Raw genomic sequence first — 18982 nt, 5'->3', positions numbered from 1 at the left:
GTTTTAATGGAGAAATAAGAAGGGGGACTTGTTTTATATAGTCTATACAAGGTCCTACATATTGATATCTTTTATATTTTATTGTTTCAATTAATGATTCATGGCTCGGTTGCTTTGTCCTGTCCCGCATTTCAGACAACGCCATTAAGGTGCTATACTTTTCTCCATTAGCCCTGATTGTTTTATATCAGCCCTTTACTGTGCCTGTTGTTTGTGAGTTACCAGTGAAAACTTTATTGAACTGTCAATAATTATGAATTCACATATTCCCTCGCATTTAATCTTTGTCAGTTTTGAGGGGGCTCCCCGTTGAATTTTGATGTGTCTTGTTGACAAAACCGTTGATGTTTACGTCTGTGATTATTAGAGTCGGGGATCCAGCCAGCCAGTTGCTTGTTTTGGGCAAGGTGTTTGTAGTCTACGATTACTTCGATCATTTGTAGGCTACGATAATGTGATAATAGCTTTACAACTGAGTTTACCAGCAAAACGGTTGCATTTACTGCGTGCAAACAAGTCAATTATGTAGGCATATCCTTATCTAAGGAATTACATCCTACACTGACAGGCCTCATGCATTCTATGAAGAAACAATACAGTTGTGTTAACTAAAACACACGTATTAACTACTAACACGGCCTGGTGTGTTTATTAAGCTTGAAAAGGAATTCATCCTGTCAGTTGATTTTTTATTGTACCTTTATTTAACTAGGCAAGTCAGTGAAGAACAAATTATTATTTACAATGACGGCCTAGCCTGGCCAAACCCTAACCCGGACGGCGCTGGGCCAATTGTGCGCCGGCCTATGGGACTCCCAATCACGGCCGGTTGTGATACAGCCTGTAATCGAACCAGGGTCTGTAAATGCAGTGCCTTAGACCGCTGCGCCACTCGGGATCACGAACATCAAGGGTCTGCACAATCATAGCTGTTTCATCATCACTTTTTATCCATCGTAAATAATGGCACCATGCACCCCAAATAGAAAAACACAGTCACTACAAAGGGCATGCGAGAAGAGGAACGTTTCACAATACACTGCCTATTCAAGTAAAGAATCCTTATTTTTCTTTTACAGAACAAAACCATCAGTAGGTCTATTACATATTCACCAAAATTAATATTATTATTCTTTGGTGTCTCTGTAAATCCAGTACAACATTTATACCAGCAAATAAATTACAATGTACAAAACAACATATTATTCGTAATTAAGACTAAGAACAACATTCACGAGCATCAGTACAATTATATACAAATCCGACCGTCATTGACAAAACCTGTCAGTTTACATATTTAGGGTCCCAAAAGGACTTATTCGTACTTGTGTAAAAGTGGTGTGTTTTTTTTGCATAAAATATAGTCTTAAATTGTTCTTAAATATAACAAAAGTCCATCCAAACATAGTCTTAAATCTTAAAACTAAGTTTGGACCCTTTTAGACACTTGCGTCTTAGCAATTTTATCATGTGGGTGCGAATGTCTGTCGCTATCTGCAGGTGTTCGATATTCAATTGGATGTTTAGACTACATTAGTTCTCGCATCTACTGTGAGATATACGTAAGAAAAATGGAATGCCACTCCCCCATTCTTGGATGTTTAGGCATTATTATAGTGTTCATGGGCTGTTGATAAGGTTCATGTACAGCAACGTCTATTTCTGCCTTCTGTCTGGGATTGGACATTGATTAATAAAACAGGTTACATTGCCAGGGATTGCGATCATATGGACAATGTCAATGTAAGCATAATTCATCCGTGTTAAACGATGCAGGCATGTAAATGTAGCCTGCATATGTGTGCATGTGTTTTCTCAAAGACTTATCCTTACTGGTGACATTGTATTTCTGTTCTCAGTATATTTAGGCTTCTCTTGGTCCTCTCTATAGGCTATTTAAATAATAAAGCTTTCAAAATGAATATGATTTCCTTTTCTCAAATAATACTGGTGATTGTAGCTTTTCTATATTGAGACTTGTTGAGATGTTGATACATTCGGCTGTTTAGAAAGCGAACAGAGAGGGCACGTTTTATTGGCTGTTGTTCTTCATCATCATCTGACATCCGCGGCGCTATTTCTTGCTCCATAAAGTCCCATTTATATGCTTACAGTCAGTACAGTCCCCATGCAGGTAGTTCTTACTACACTTCTAACCAGTTGGGAGATAATTTGGGGGAATAAACGCAATTTGTTATGTTTGTAAACATTAGAGCATTGTCCTCGCGTCTGAATTTCTGAAAGAGTCCTCTTCCTCCGAGTCCGAAGTTGGCACATCGCTGGAGGGGGTGTGGAGATGGTTGGGTCCCCCGCTCCCCTGGCACACGTACCACTCATTGAGGTTGGTAACCTGAGGCGAGAGGTTCGCGGACCGGTTCCTGTGCGGTTCGGAAGCGGGCGAAATGGGCGCGCCAAGAGGGTTCGTAGAGGAATGGTATGAAGCGTTGACAGAAGGGGGCGGGGGCGACTTGCAGTGGACTTTCATGTGCTTTCGCAGCGAGCTGGGGTGCGTGTAGGACTTGTCACAGCCTCTGACTTTGCAGTAGTAAGGCTTGTCACTCGTGTGGACGTGTGAGTGCTTCTTCCGGTCGCTGCTGTTGGCGAATTTCCTGTCGCAGCCATCAAACTCGCACTTGAAAGGCTTCTCCCCTGGAAGAGATTGAGATATTTAGCATTAGAGGCTACTCATATCATATCAGGAAAGGGTGCATGTGTTTTAACATTATATACAACATAGTGATGACATTGTATAAAAACATTTGATCGAAGTCCAAGAAGAATAACAAAGTTACCAAATGGATCGGCCCAATAACAATGTTATGACATCAAATGTATACAATATATTCCCAGCAAACAGCAATGCCAATTTCTTTAAATTTGACATATACAAAGGATCGTCAATTTTCACCGTTATTCAACATGGACGTTCACATGCTCTACCCAAAGTAGGCCCATAATTGAAACCACCGCTTAACTGGTAACATATCACTTCCCGCAGTATAAGACTACTCCAAAACTGATCAGTGTGGCAGCCCACTCTGCCACTAGGGCTTCCTGTCCGACATACCTTTTTATTATACATCTACATCCGCGTCACTCCTCTCCCACATGTACAAGGAATGTTCCTGACTGACTGAGCACGTGGAACATGTCATAGGGTGGCCCGTGGGCTATACACGTGAACGCGCAGGGGAAATGTGTAGACTATACAGTCACTGTTTTTTTTCCCCATTGCGTCTGTTTTTCTCACTGTTGTGAATGCCAGAAGGCGAAAACATTCAGAGGTTGCTTTGATGTTGGCTATGTGATACGTGTTGCGGACACAAGTGCATTGGTAGTCCTAAATGAATGCCTTTTGGCGAAAGAGAAACATATCTGTTGTAATGCTTGTATTGAGAATAATGTGCATAGCATGATTTATGATTGTAAGATGGACAACTCAAAATAGAAAAAACATACATCGGGCCACCATGACAGTGTAGGGGCGACCCCTAGGGTGTATTGTTTGTGTTTGTACTTTAGAAAAACGTGTTATTGCCACAATCTGAGTCTGCACGGAAAAGGGGCTTCTCTTGCTAGCTGTTACTAAGTAATCCCCAAAGGCTTGATGGTGCATCATGACGGTTTCAGTGGGCTCTGCTCTTGTCTCCCTTCTCACTTACTACCAAAGACACTGACATGATCTGATTGCCGTGCTGTTTTTCGCGTGAGTCCAGTCTTGGGAGCCACTTGCTGTCCAAACAGGCCAGCCCTCAATGACACTTGTCTCACTTACGTCGTCGCCGTGTGAGTTATAAGGTGGAACATTGGGTCTGCTTTGCAGGCTACTCGGTAACATAGCATGCGTACTGTATTGCATCATACTACAAGTGTTTAGACTGACAAACGCCATTGCTATGGTCGGCCTCTAAGGACATGTACTAGGCTACTGTATATCATTTTGTAAGAAAAGCCAGCCCCAGTAGCCCTTTTCACTTTGTTGTTTTCCTTTGGTCAGCCTGAAATTATTATGGGTCAAGATTCGAATAGGTTATCATCAGCCTATGACACAATAGTCTAAAACTGTTATAACGCCCCCCCCCCACACACAAAAATGGTTTCATTTTCATCTGGTCTTCTACAGTTTTTAGGAGCTCGATTTAGTAACGTATAACATCCATACTAGACATTGAAGTGATGGTTTTCTTCTGCTGTGAAGAGTCGATAAATCAACATAGCTTGCTAACATGACCCATAACGGCGTAAACGTCATACGGACTAATAACTAGAACCATATGGCATAATCCCCCTCCTCTAGCTTCCACGTCTCTTCGAGTAAATAGCTATCTTTCAAAAAGTTATTACTGTACATCGAATCACGTGATGCCTTGGCTTGACCATAATTCATCATTTTATTCAATTAAATATCGTTCCTGTTACTTTTACGCATGCTCACCCCATGCCCGCCAGCAATTCAAATGAAAGCTTTTCACAATATATATTTTGTTGTCTATGACACAAAAAAAGTGTCTTTAACATTTTTAAAGCGTCTACTTTCATTCAAGAGATCGATTTCTGTTTGTTTTAATACAGTTCTAAAATCATTCGGAAAACTTGCACTGACCTGTGTGTGTCCTTTTGTGAATCTTTAGATTTTCCGAGCGAGCGAAAACTTTTCCGCAGCCGGGGAAAGGGCAAGGGAATGGTTTCTCTCCCGTGTGAACTCGGATGTGGTTTATCAGTTTGTATTTCGCCTTAAAAGCTTTCCCCTCCCGCGGACATTCCTCCCAGAAGCAGACATGACTGGCTTGCTCCGGTCCCCCGACGTGCTCCACCGTGACATGGTTGACCAGCTCGTGCATGGTGCTGTACGTTTTGGAGCAGGGCTTCTTTGAAGTTTCATCCTGTTCAATCCATTTGCAGATTAACTCTTGCTTGATGGGCTGCCTCATGTATCTCAGAAATGCCCCCGCGGCTCCGTGAGGAGCGGAAGCGATGTTCACATTGAGGTTCATGGAGTTGTAGCTGTGGATAGAAGAGGGTCCATAGTGCTCGGGCCTGTGGCCAAAGTGCTCTGGCCTGCCGTAGATGTCCCCCGGTAGACCAAGACGCATCTGCCCGTTGAGGGCATGGTGGTGGTGGTGGTGGTGGGCACCTGGGGCCGCTTGGTCGTGGAGTCCAGAGAAAAGTGGATGGGCACCAGTCTCGGCGTGCCCATAAGCACCTGTTGGTGCGATGAACATGCCATGGTGATGAGGGGAGGAGGCGGAACTATGCTGGTCGCCAAGTGCATGCATAGCCGAGGCTGAGAGTTCTCTCCTGAGGATGTAGTCCCTGCTGCTAGAGTAGCCTGAGTGGGGGTGAGGAGCCACGGGGAAACCTACTGTGGTCTGAGCAGAAGTGAAGGATGCTGCCGTTGCAGCGGTCTGGGCTTCGTGATGGCTCTGAATGTGCTGAGAGGGGCTAAGTTTGAGAGCGTTTGTCTGTGCCATGTGCTCGGGTCCAAATGGAGTGAGTGCCACTCCGGGGTCGTTGCCCATCTCCCCAGGGTGGTGGTGGGCATGGTGGGAGTGAGGGTGATGCACCCCTAGCCCCGGGAAGCCTGTCATATTCTGATGAGGAAGAGGTTGAGTCGCTGCCAAATCCGCTAATCTTATCGCCGGATTCCTCTTGCTCAAAGGGGGCTCCATAACTACACTGTCAAGTCCATCCACCGCTATTGTTTCTCCCCCACCATCACGCTTTTCTAAAACATTAAAATATATGTATATAAGCGAACTATATAACTTCTTTTGTCCTGCCTCTAACTCTGCTTGTTCCTTTTCTCACTCAGTCCTCAAGCGATTGACAGAACATACAACAGTTGGAGGACGCAGTAGGGAATACAGTTTAGAAATGGCACTGCGGGTATTGGATGGATTTCGGTGACTGGCAGTTAAGAGAACGAAGCGATTGGCTGTCGTTCAGCGCAAGGGCTCAGCGGGGTTCCGCCCCCTCGCTCTCTTTATCGCTGTTGACTCCAAAAAGTTTTACACTCAAAGTTACCAGCAAATCAGTTTATGCGGCATGGTGTTTACCCGGGGCTGACGCACGTGGATGAAATTTAGGTCTACAGTATTAAAAAGCGTTTATCTCTTCTTGTTCGTATTCTTCTTTAGGGGTGTAACCCCAATGTAGAAAACATAATTTAAAATCAAATATATTCTTATCACCATAACTCAAGTAGGCTATATGTACTTTTATTCAGGTCAAATTAAATACATACACATCAATAATAATGGAGACATTTAGCCAATCAAGTACTTTTAAAGCCATGGTCTCGAACAATGTATTTTCTTTCCAAGACTAATGGCCATAGCGAAAGCTGAAATGTCCACAACACTTCAAAGTCGCTATTCAAATTAGTGATTATTATTTAACAATTTATCATTTAGTATGCAATAGAAATGTTTTATATGCATACAATTATAGTTCATATTGTTTCCCACCATAACATCTTTCCCCTTTAAAAAAAAATGCTTAATGATGTTTCCACTTGATATGGGTGACATACTATGCAGTTGATGTCTGTCCATGTTACATTTCTGAATTATTTATTGAGTTATTGCAACTTTATACTTAGTAGCATAGCGCAGTTTCGCGGGGCCGCAAGATATGAGCAAGCAAAACAGTGATTCAATATTTCTCCATCAGTGATGGATTTGACAAGCTACTGATGGAGTTGACAACAGATACCCAAAACAGACATATTTTTGCCTCTAAAAATAAAAGTGTATAAAGTATGTAACATGATTCATTTGAAAGTACCCAACAAAAACATAACCATACTATCAGATATGTTAGCACTCTGACAGAGTTGAGTTGAACAAAAATCGGACTTCATTCAAGTGATATGCACAATAGCAATTGTGTTAGCCTTAGTTGCTTTATGACTCTAAAACCTCGTTAAATGTAACATGTTTGAACCAAAATTATTATTAATTGGAAGATGGAGTTGACAGCTTATGCATGGTGATTCCAATACTGTTTGTTTAAATCTATTAAAAGTAGAGAACTTTTCAGACCATGAGTGGTCTTGTTGCACTACATGTAATGAAGACATGGATAAAGGGGTCCTTATGGTAGAGACCTCATTCATTTAGGATTTTTGACAAATCTGACTGAGTTGACCAAATCTCAGGACACATCTTTTATGAATCCGTTTTGAGATAAATAATTATTTAAAGTCACAGATGGCTATTACAATAAACTACATAAGATCATTTTCCAGATAATATCCAATATTGTCAGTTAGGAGGGGGTGGGGGCCCCGTCTTGCGGGGACTGCGAATGTGTCTGCTAAACCGGTGTTTATACTCCACTAATACAGTATTGCATGAGTTGTGCAAGTATCACGGAGCACTAGGACAATTTGGAAGTCATTCAATACTGTGCAACCATCCATGCATAACCAAACCGGTCTCAGCCGAAAAGCATGTTGGAATATTTTGTATTTATTTTGTGCTTAGATATAGAAGCACATATCTTATAGGCACATAGAAAGGAATATTTTAAAAGAAAAGTGTTGACATCTGAATTGTAGTGTTAAATTTGAGGCTAATGAATTAAATCACAAGTAGCCTACACATACCAGGGTGCCAGATTTAACAAACGAAACGTGTTGCATATATAACAATCATGTCCATCGGAGATTTTAGCCAGCATTTGATCAACAATTGCATACACATTATATAACGTATTATATTTTAAGACCTATCTATTTTGCTAAATTACTTTACAAATCTAGGATTTTCATTCTCACCACTGCCCCATGTATGGGGTGAGCTGAGTAGTGTAAATAGTTTCTCAATAAGTTGCCAGTGATCCACTCAAAATAGTTAAATTCACTTTTTATGACCCTAGCAAGGAACGGAGTAAGAGAAGCTTGTAAAACCTAGAATTGTTTCACTTTTATGGTCGTGGCCCACGCCTTCTTGTATGGTCCCTGTTCGACACAGCAGGACGTGTATCTGTCATCGATTTCATATGTCTTTTTTTTCAGACACCTTTGTAATCGATTTATGATCGACGGCCTCACACATCTCGATGTAATTGGTTCTTAAAGTGGTAGAAACATGACGGGGTTTGCCCAAAACTACCCCAGTAGTCAACTTCAACTAATTAAATTCATGAATCTAATACTTCTAGACACTTTCGCAGAGTAGTTTTGTTCTCGACATAGGGGCAGTGCATGTAAAATGACTATTTCGTATTTAATAGCCTACTTTTTTACAGAGGAATTTGTTTGACCCAAGACCTTAGCATAGTTGAATGGTGTCATCACATACCGTTGCTGACAATCTGAACAATTATTATTAATACATAGTACACTTTTGGCATGGTTCCTTGTCTTCCGATGACTTGAAAATCAACAGTTGCACTCATAGTTGATTTTACCTTTGGAGCAACCTATATATCTCTAAAATACTTTTAAAAAATTGCGCAACAACGGACATATTAGGCCTAGTGCTTACTCATTATCCATGACTCTGTATAAATCAGTTGGCCTATATGGGTATTGACTTAAAAGGGAATAGGTCTGCATGCACCTGTGGTTTAAATTCATAATTACCATTGATACGTGCTTCAAAGTGTCATAGAGTGTACTTTTTGGATACAGAAGGCTAGCCTACAATGCGCAATTCAAATAAACAGTAAGCACACCTCCCAATATATTGTTAAACACAATTAATAGATGGCCTGCACATACAAATAACAGGTAGGCCTATACATAATTTGGCTCACAAGTTTTTAATTTACATCTAATGAATGGTCAATGAAACAACCCCGTTGGGATACATACAGTACAATGTGTATGTTGTTATCATCTACGAACAAGTGTTTCATTCGATAATACGATTCCAATCTCAAAGTGATCTCTAGGGAATAGTAAAAAACAAATGAATATATTATTTTACAAAACACATTAGTACAGAGAAGGGTCCATAGTTGTCAGGCCTAGGCTTCTAGGTTTTTATATAGTAGGCGAAGAAAAAAACGATTACAGAATTTCCGAAGGGTTATTTCAAAGAGCACCCCTCTGAACTTCCCAACTGAATGAAGGAGTTAAATTCCTTGATTCCGATTCGTACGAAAATGCTCCCAAGGCCCTTCCTTACTTCAGACGCTCAGCTGGAAGACGGGCTTTAAACTTCTTAAAAGAAAAGGCTCTTTGTTATCATTTTTATTTTTATTTTACAGAACAAGTCAAGAGGCCAACATATGTGGTATTAATAGGTAAAACATTCATGAAACAAACAGGGTCATGGAAACCACACAAGTAACCTTCCAATGCGTCAACATATTGCTATTGTCAAATGAACTAATGAAATACGCCCGGCTTTTAAGCGCTGCGCCATCAGGGCATGCAATGGTTTTATCCTTGTTGTTGGCAATATTAAAATCATAAGCATTATCATGAATATTTAGTCAGAACTTCTGTGGGAGTTTTTTCTCTGTTAACCAAAAATAGTGAAAGGTGTGTTAGTGTCCATATATTAGTTTATATACATTTTACAATGTATGTTATAGGCTATGTATTTTAACACTTTCTGGCTCGTCCTGTATTCTGGCTCTGAGAAACTTGTTGAAATGTATGTCGTGGGGAATTTCAGATGGTCCTTTCTTCTAGAGGTAGATGGAAATAAGAACCCATAGCTAGCTATGGGTCTCTGATCCGATTGAGTTTTCTTTCTTTCTCTTTCATTTATTTTTGTCAAGTGACAGGGCCAAGGGGTTTTGTAGTTTTCCACGGAAATAAAGAAGTTCTTTTAAGAAGTCGGCAGACGTGACTTTGAACTTGGATCAGATCCTGCGTGTCCCGTGGTGCGGGGAGAAATAGATTCTTGGAAGAATGGCAGAGAACGCTCTGGCTGCCCCGGCTTGGGGCTGAGTGAGAGAGGGACATGATTCCCAAAGTTTTCAGACGTCCTACCTACTCTCCGTCCCATTATTGCCCGCTATTTTAAGTGTTTGGGAGGCGAGAGGGACCAGAGAAAGTTTAATTTGTGTTGGAGCAGGAGCACTTGTGGGACTTGAGTTCAATGGGAGTGTAAGTAAACTTCCTTCACTTAGTGTGTACATTTCAATGGGCAGCTGTTGTTGGGAGACCGTTGTTAAACGCAGTCCATACAGTACGCGCTTTGGATGAAAAGACTCACTATATTAGCAAACCTTGTGAGTTGGCGGTGTTTTTGCAGGCACGACTAGCAAGCGTGGTTTCTTGTTGAGATTGATTGGGACTTTATGGTAGGCTATGGCAGTTGAAGGGAAGGACCATTAGGCTTTTGGATCTAGGCTATTTTATTCTTTAGTAGCCTATTCTAGAAACTCTATTTTATTTATTAATTTAATACATTTTGTTTTCAACAAACACACCCAATTGTGATGAAGTTACACACAATTATTGTCTGTAATGCTCTCTAATATTTTCACCAAATTATGACTAATTAGAAATAATGGGTGTAGACCTATGGCAGTGTGTTTTGATTATCGTTAGGCAATAGATATCTATAGTAATCTCATTTTACGCATTTAAAAAAAAAACTTTTACCGGATAAAAAACATTCAAACATAAGCTCATGCTGTTGATTTCAGATAACATAAACAGTAACCATATTTTTGGGGCAAGACTGACACACTGCACAAGCTAAGCAAAGTGAACAAACCACCAACCCGGCTCTCTACAAAAACAAGGTAAGTACTCTCTGAATATTTAGTACCTCGTCTGTGTGTGTGTGTGTGTGCGCGCGCGCGCAAAGCCATGCTTGGGGAATATATATCCCTGTAGTAAAGATTGAATATGCCATTGAAACAGTAGGCTAATACCACTTCCCCAAACCCAAACCCGTAATACACATGGGAACCCACATTAGAATTACTTTTAGAAGTGTCATTTTATAGGCATAGTAGACAATTGACTAACACACTACCTTTATAGACTCGTGATTTTTATGTTTTCAAATGATTAGGCAATGTTCTTTAGCAGAATATGAACATCATGTACCGTTGTCATGTAAAAAAAAAGGTAATTTTGGCATTACAATTGGTGCGCAGACTGCTGTGTAATATTTGAACAAACGTACGTATAGACTTACATGAGCCTATGGTAGTTCAGTGAGGGTTGCAGGAGCAGATGCTATGAACATACATGATTCCCTTTATGGGGTAAATGATCAGTAACAATTTTTTGATAGTACTCTGTTACATATATCTACAAGCTCTACAATAGAAATGTGAGGATAAACAGTAGAAACATAAGGTAAGCATAGCGAATCAGAAAACAATATGCCATTTAATGTCATGAAATACATCATGAATAATGCATAATGCTCACTATTATATGCATTATGTATTCCATGAAATGAAATGGCATATTGGTTTCTGATTTCCTATATTGTATGCTTCAGTTTCCTCTGTATAACTACACATGTATATTGCAGAGCTTGTAGATATGTGGCCTATTTAAGCGTCCGTTATTACCCACTTATAAACGCAGCCAGGTCTCCCGTGATATAAGTCAGTTAGTATAAACGCGTGCGTTATTACGTATAGACTACATATAAACACTGTCAATACCTAAAATAATGTTTTGGCTAAATAATTTAAAATATTTGCTAACTACATCCGCCTGTCTAATGATACATTGACTATGACTGTTTACATTTCATTACATGTGCTGACCCCACCTTCTCCCCAAAAGACCAGCTCGCTATTTCAATGATCGTTATTTTCTATCATATTTATTTAACCGTAGCTCAACTTTTAAAGCCCGTTATCACACAACGTGCAATTTCGTGTTGTCAAGCCACTGGTTATACAACAAGCTATAAAATTAAGGTTTTGAGGAATCATTTCCGATACTATGCCCCCCACACCCCCCCCCCCCCCACACACACACACACACTCGCTCTCGCTCCCTCTCTCATTGTACCCTTCCCCCTAAAAGCCGCTCCTAACAAGTAGGCGGTAATTATTAGTGAAAATGGCGATCAGCTATTAGTCGTCAAAGCGGTACCTGCTATTGGAGGGGCACTTGGGATTGATGAGACGAAGTGGCCAATGAGACTGCTTGGAATGAATGACCGGGCTTCAGTTAAAGGGGGCGTAAGAGGAGCTAGTGCCAGTCCACGGTGAAAGAGGGACCCTCCGCGATAAACACAGACAAGCGAAAGAAATAAACACACCAATCCGAACAACAATCCGAGATGCTGCAACAACCCGCACTCTCTCCGTGCGAGGACACCTAGTAAGATAATTATTCAATTCTTCCTGTGTGTTTAAACGCAATCAGCATTCACAGTTTCCAGAGGAAAAACGCAAAGGAATCTCTTCGTTTCATGGGGATTTTTAGTAACAAGTTAACTACCAGTGAATATAGACGTGTTTGTGTAGTTTTTTCCCCTACGAGCGGATCATCGCTTTGAACTTTGCCTGATATGGTGTTTCCATGCAATGAAGTTGTGAATAACCCTAACCGAATATAATATTGAATTGTACTTTTCCCCCCAAAATTGTTTGTACACAAGCTGATTCGAACGAAATTCGCTTTGAGAGACCATGTTACTGGACGCAGGTCACCAGTTCCCCGGACTGGGAGTTGGCACGTTTGCCAGGCATCACACAGCGAGCGAGATGCAGGAGAGAGACTTGAGTTTAGCACAAAATAGCTTCGTCGACTCGGCACACATGGGTGCGTTTAAACTGAACCATGATCTTTCTCCGGGACAGAGCTCAGCCTTCACCTCTCAGGCGCCCGGCTACCCCACAGCAGCATTGGGTGCACACGCCGCCCATGTCACCTCGTACGCGAGTTCCCCATTCAACTCCACCAGGGACTTTCTTTTTCGCAGCCGCGGCTTCGGAGAATCCTCTCCGGCGAGCAGTCAGCACGCTATTTTCGGCCCCACTACCGGGTCTCTCCATCATTCCCACACAGACAGTCAAGGCCACATTCTGTTCCCCGGGATTCACGACCAGCATGGGTCCCACGGATCCCCGAATGTGCTCAACGGGCAAATGCGTATTGGACTACCAGGTGAGGTTTTCGGGCGTTCCGACCAGTACCACCAGGTCTCCAGCCCAAGGACCGACCCTTATTCGGCCGCCCAGCTCCATAACCAGTACAGCAGCATGAATATGAACATGGGTATGCACATGGGAGCTCACCAGCACCACCCCGGTGCCTTTTTCCGCTACATGCGGCAGCAGTGCATCAAACAGGAGCTCATCTGCAAATGGATCGACCAGGAGCAGCTAAGCAACCCCAAGAAGAGTTGCAACAAAACTTTCAGCACAATGCATGAGCTGGTCACGCACGTCTCGGTGGAGCACGTCGGAGGACCGGAGCAGAGCAACCACATTTGCTTTTGGGAAGAGTGCCCCCGCGAGAGCAAACCGTTTAAGGCAAAATACAAACTGGTGAATCACATTCGGGTCCACACGGGAGAGAAACCCTTCCCCTGCCCCTTCCCTGGATGTGGCAAGGTCTTCGCACGGTCGGAAAACTTGAAGATTCACAAGCGCACACATACAGGTAATTATAGAATATTTATAGCATTTTGCCCAAATGTTTCTCATCTCTCGAGCACTTTTTTCGTTTCGTAAAAGTATACGGCACAGTTAAGAATTCGCTGTGCCAATGCGCCATGCTATATTTAATCTTAGCCAATTGCGTAGCCTGCAAAAATCGAATTATTCTCGTTGTCAAAACATCCAAGTTGACCAAATTTAAGATGACTATCGGTCGATAGATACTATCGGTCGGTATTTTTAGACTGCCACGGTAGACATTCACACCTATGGTCAAAGTAGATTTGGATTTAAGAAAGAAAAGCTGCTAGCATAACGTGCGAATTGTACTCTAAAAGAGTAAACACATAGCCGACGCGTCTCGAAAGGATTAGATTTCGTCCAGTTTTGGAGAAACTCAATGTTTTGCAACAATGTGCTAAATTATGTAATATTCTGTCGAGGTTTTATGCTTTGTAAACTTAAAAATGGGTCAAAGGCGAGACGAGGGCTTCTGGCTCGCAGCGGAGCAGTAGTAAATCTCATCACCCGGTTTAATGTTTACGCAAGACTGAGCTTTTAGGATTAAATCCGGAATGCCTCGCCTCTTTTTCACATATCGATTTATTTTGTTTTGTCCGTTGAGAATTATTGTTTGGCTTTTTGTTTTCTGGAAATCGTATAGCGAATTTACTCATCGCAAACATGCAAGTGTGTGAATGTGTGTAATGGCCTATTCTGTTTTCTCAAGCATTCCATTGGTAGTAGCCTAGGTGCTAGATGCATTACCAGCCTTTGACTTTGGGACTATTTTCTGGGGGGATTTAGTTGTGCTATACAGCCATGGAATTGGTCAGGTGCTAATTCGTTTTGTTATTGTTTCCAAGCAAATGGCGCCTTATGCACCAAAGGGTATTGCCCCACATGGGATGCTTGCTTATGTTTAGGCTATATACATTTAACTCAGGCATGTTGTTACTATTTTGACATCAATTCTACATTTCAGAGCCCTGACATATATTGAAATATAGTAGTCTATGAAATACATAAGTAGGCCTAAATGTACTTAGCCTACTGGCTTACTTACATTCAATTGCTGTGATTCAAAGAAATAGGCTTCCCATAGGCCTAAATGATAAGCTATTTCTTAAAACCCACCATATAACATAACATTTCGGCACCCACGAACATAGTTCATATTTTTAAATTCATTTTGTGTTACAATTGAGATTTAACTGAATGGAAGGCATGTGAGTGAAAATAACGGCACCCACTAAATATGACGAACGCTATGAATTAACCCGTTACTCCTCGTTGAATGGCCATGTTATTGAATCCAAAACCTATAGTATCCGGCCTAAGGCATAGACGTTTAGTAGGCTTTGGCTGAACTGAATCTAACGTGTCTGTTTTTATACTTGTTTTTCGGCAGGAGAGAAACCATTCCAGTGTGAGTTTGAAGGCTGCGACAGGCGGTTTGCCAACAGCAGCGACCGAAAGAAGCACATGCACGTTCACACGTCAGACAAACCATATCTTTGCAAGATGTGTGACAAGTCCTACACACATCCCAGCTCTCTACGAAAACACATGAAGGTAAATGGACTTTCAGTCTTTCACTTTCCAGCTGACAGCAGCATTTAAGGGCCGTGTACGTATGTTGTTTACGTTACGTTCCCCACCATTCTTGAAGCACTTTGAAATCATACTTCACAATTTGCCTGTCTTGATATCATAAACTCATTTTATTTGCACTTTTCTCCAGGTCCACGAAGCGGCCCCCCCTCCAGCGTCCGACTCCTCGCCTGCAGCCAGTTCTGGTTATGAATCGTCCACTCCACCCGGTCTCGTCTCCCCTAACACCGAGACCCAAAGCAACAACAATCTGTCCCCCGCAGTCCACAACAACCACAATGGTCACAGCAGCCTATCGTCCAATTTCAGTGAATGGTATGTTTAGGACTGAACCGAAAAGCGAATACAAGACCATTGCTCAGAACCCCTACCAGCGCAGGAGATTCGGACACTTGTGCACGGAGGAGAGCACGAATAACCTACTATGAACGCTTCAAAATCATAAAAAGCGATTCAAAACCACCAGGGAAGAAATCTCACTTACCAACAGAAGAAAATATGTGATATGTTTAAGCTGTATTCAATATATTTGTAAATATTACACGCCCTCTTTCCCATTGGTTGTGATAGATTTTGTCAGTCTGTGGTGTATAGATGTTCCTTCAATGGTAGCTATTTCTCTAACTGGACTTTTAGTGCACATTTTACGATTCAAGTTGTATTATGATGTTAAATGTTGTGATCCTAAGGCAAATTGATTGTAACTATACTAAACATCTATAAACTGGAAAGAGTGCCAAAGTCAACACTTAACTCAAACAGACCACAATATTTTGCTTGTGAATGTATATTTAGTTTGCTGGGCTTAACTTGTGATGTTTTGTGTTTTGGAAGTTTTGAATTGTGAAATGCTATCTGGAAGATTGTGAGGAAAATAAACGTTGTGCCGTTGGATTTTCTGTACCCCCTTCCTTTTGTAAATATCGACTGCCTTATTTATCCGTTTGTAATTAAATTATGGTATTTACTTGCTACAGATGAAACAATATTTATAAAGAATGTTTCTTTACTATAAATATGTACAATTATGAGCTAAACACGGGCAGTTGTTTTGTTATGTGTTTTTGTTCAAAGTTAAAGAGGTGTTTTCTTCATTATTGTGATAAGAATTTTACTGCATACAAATATAATAAAAAGTGTTGCAAGCGTTAAAAAATGTCCCCGTCTTGATGTCTTCTTCACACTCATAATGGTTTTGATAGGAACTCTACTGGTGCCAAACATGGTTATTAAGCGGGTCATTTCAGACCAGCATTTTCATATACCTATAAAGCTACGACTCATATTTGGTCAGCAAGAGTATGCATGCTATAAGGATATGGGTGTATCTGCACTATGTGCATTATATTCTGCTTCCAGTGGTAAAATAAGTATGGTTTTAGATATGAAACCCCATCAGCTATGGATTCGTATTGCACCACCTCTGGTCTGCAATCCATGTTAATGTGGCTTACAGTGTCAACACGGCAGGCCAAATTCCAAGTTTCAAGATATATGTGTAGCCTAGGCATAACCTTCTCGCTGGTCACAAAACAAACATTGTGGCTGAGGTTAAATTAAGCAAGTAAGGCCAAAATGTAAACTCAACTAAAATGTATGTCTACTTGAAAGTAAAAAGAGTAGGCTATCTAAATCAGGCTACTCAAACCCACATTTTATGAAGCCTAACCTATAGCCTAATTACCTCGACAAACCTGTACACACGCACATTAACGCGGTACCTGTACCCTCTGTATATAGCCTCCTTATTGTTGTCATTTTTTTGTGTTACTTACTATTATTTATTTTTTTACTTTAGTTTATTTAGTGAACATTTTCTTAACTCTATTTCTCGAACTGTATTGTTTGCGAAGGGCTTGTAAAGTCAACGTTTCACGGTATTCGGTTGTACTCGGCGCATGTGACAATACAATTTGATTTGAACTCCTGCTTATGTAATCGCTTGTTTGTCCATGCATCCAAATGAAATACAATGTAGAAAATTAACACCCGGCAATGACTCAGACCATTTCAATTTGAGACTTATGACAGCATCTTTTAACCGTTTTGGCACAGGCTTTACGTTTGGTAGAGAGACCCATGTACTCCCGAAAAGCCAGCCGAACATTCCCTCCCCCACATGGGGAAGCCGTGAACTTGAACTTGACTCAGTCCTGAACGGGGCTGGAGCCTTCTGTATGCCGAGACATGGTTAGGCGTATGAATGCGTGTCAATATCATTTATACAGTTGTGTTGATTTATTTCAATCACTTGGGTATACTTTCTCTGACTGAGACTGTTGCTTTCTGGAATAGTTAGTGGATTGTATTGTTTAGGCAACACAGGTTGAGAGTATGGCTACTTGAAACGATTTGAGTGGTTGCTTCTGTCTGTGAATAAGACAGCCACGAGGGTTCATTGGTTACAGAACATCTGGCAGGTCCCGATAATCTTTGTACATACCCCCAGTGTATTTGCACTAATTCATAATTAGTAACCTAAACATGTATTTGCACTTAATGTATTATGTTTTTGACCATACAGGATTTATTTTGTCTGCAGAAAATGTAATTGAGTTATGTGTGAGGGTAGGGAGTGGCCCAAAAAATAAATCTGTTAATGTCATATCATGAGCGATGAACGAGTGCATGTTGATGCAGGTGGCGAGTAACTGAGGCAGCTTTCTCAGTCTGAGACCATGTGAAGAGGCTATCCCCGTCATTGACTTACCTACAATTCTCTGTGGCATATACATAAACTGCTTACGTTTCTCGGCAATCAAACCATTTTTCTTCCTACCCCGTTCCAGCTCGGTTGAATCATTCATTGAATCAAAGTTTAATGTTCAGATGTCTTAGACATGTTTTTGCATTACCCTGATATACGCTATAGCCTGAACTAATTAACTAGTGAGTGAACATGTCGTATTCTTTCGAATGATGCTTTTCAATTGATTCCCAATGCCATTTAAATGATAGACTTCGAGTAAATAATTGCTAATGGCACCTGGAAGTGCGGAAGATATGACTTGTGGGGAGCGGGAACATGTCAAAGATCAGCCCCAGGCAGCTCGATAATGCCGCCCCTTCCTCAGCGCATGCTACTCTCAAATGAATCAATGCTGGAGAAGGATGAGCTGGGAGCAGAGGTGTCATGCAAAAAGGGGGTACAGGGGCATGTGCCCCCTTAGATTTGTCCCGTTAAAAAAACACTCCTAGCACCCTGGTAATCTTATACAGTTGGTATTAGCTAGCCCAGATGTGTTCCCAATCTCCCAACCTACGAACTAGCTTCAAGATAGAGCTTGTCTAACTGTTTTAGCTGGCATGACTGTTGGTAGAGTTTAAATATGCTTCTCTACATCTCTGCTAAAATCTGAATAAAATGTTGAAAGGAATGTGTCTTATTCAGTACATTTAGTTATTGCTTGCTTTTCTATGCATAAAAGTATACATATTTTGTACATAAATTAAACACGGGTATGGTTCTAGATTGCAGATTAAAGCTGTTTCAGGTGTTTCACCCTCACATACAGTTAGAGCTTCAGAACCGAGCTTTAGGTGCTATTGATAGAGAGGATGTTTTGGTTTCGTTTTGGCACCACTTACCCTACAGGCTAATCTGTCATTTGTGTGAGGTGTATAGGCTAATTATGTAGCCTAAATGGGATACATTTTTAAGCATTATTGCAACATTCAATAAACACGCTTATTCAGAGCTTAAAGTAAACGTCTTTAGTACTTTACCCAAAGTAGCCCATGGGCTACGTATACACATACACATTAATATTAGGCCTACACAATTTCCCCAAAGACAGACCATATATAGAACATTGAGAGC

At 41.1% G+C, this 18982-nt stretch overlaps 2 protein-coding genes across 3 annotated transcripts; one reads left to right on the top strand and one right to left on the bottom strand.

Moving 5' to 3' along the window:
- Positions 1-2108: 2108 nt before the first annotated feature.
- zic5 (zic family member 5 (odd-paired homolog, Drosophila)) lies at positions 2109-5787 on the bottom strand. Its single transcript, XM_029664887.2, has 2 exons — positions 4604-5787; positions 2109-2649 (listed from the first exon to the last, which is right to left on the bottom strand). The coding sequence occupies exons 1-2, from the start codon at positions 5667-5669 to the stop codon at positions 2210-2212; spliced, it is 1506 nt and encodes a 501-aa protein (XP_029520747.1). The 5' UTR covers positions 5670-5787; the 3' UTR covers positions 2109-2209.
- Positions 5788-9792: 4005 nt separating this feature from the next.
- On the top strand, positions 9793-16318 carry zic2a (zic family member 2 (odd-paired homolog, Drosophila), a). Of its 2 annotated transcripts, XM_029664750.2 has the most exons (5): positions 9793-10069; positions 10615-10713; positions 12546-13552; positions 14960-15123; positions 15293-16318. In XM_029664750.2, the coding sequence occupies exons 3-5, from the start codon at positions 12577-12579 to the stop codon at positions 15485-15487; spliced, it is 1335 nt and encodes a 444-aa protein (XP_029520610.1). In that variant the 5' UTR covers positions 9793-10069; positions 10615-10713; positions 12546-12576; the 3' UTR covers positions 15488-16318. The 2 variants fall into 2 exon arrangements, with proteins under 2 accessions (XP_029520610.1, XP_064882304.1); XM_065026232.1 differs by having other exon boundaries at positions 9793-10713.
- Positions 16319-18982: the final 2664 nt, after the last annotated feature.

The sequence above is a fragment of the Oncorhynchus nerka genome, linkage group LG1 (assembly GCF_034236695.1).
Source record: "Oncorhynchus nerka isolate Pitt River linkage group LG1, Oner_Uvic_2.0, whole genome shotgun sequence".
In the NCBI taxonomy this organism is placed as follows: Eukaryota; Metazoa; Chordata; class Actinopteri; order Salmoniformes; family Salmonidae; genus Oncorhynchus; species Oncorhynchus nerka.
Note: the sequence above shows the minus strand (reverse complement) of the source record. Positions and strands in the feature narration are given on the sequence as shown.

Excerpts from the sequence above, each read along its gene's own strand:
- zic5 (XM_029664887.2), bottom strand. The coding sequence starts at position 5,669 with ATGGAGCCCCCTTTGAGCAAGAGGAATCCGGCGATAAGATTAGCGGAT. Across the intron at positions 2,650-4,603 it reads TCACAAAAGGACACACACAG|GGGAGAAGCCTTTCAAGTGC; the intron begins GTCAGTGCAAGT and ends AATCTCTTCCAG.
- zic2a (XM_029664750.2), top strand. The coding sequence starts at position 12,577 with ATGTTACTGGACGCAGGTCACCAGTTCCCCGGACTGGGAGTTGGCACG. Across the intron at positions 13,553-14,959 it reads TCACAAGCGCACACATACAG|GAGAGAAACCATTCCAGTGT; the intron begins GTAATTATAGAA and ends GTTTTTCGGCAG. Across the intron at positions 15,124-15,292 it reads CTCTACGAAAACACATGAAG|GTCCACGAAGCGGCCCCCCC; the intron begins GTAAATGGACTT and ends ACTTTTCTCCAG.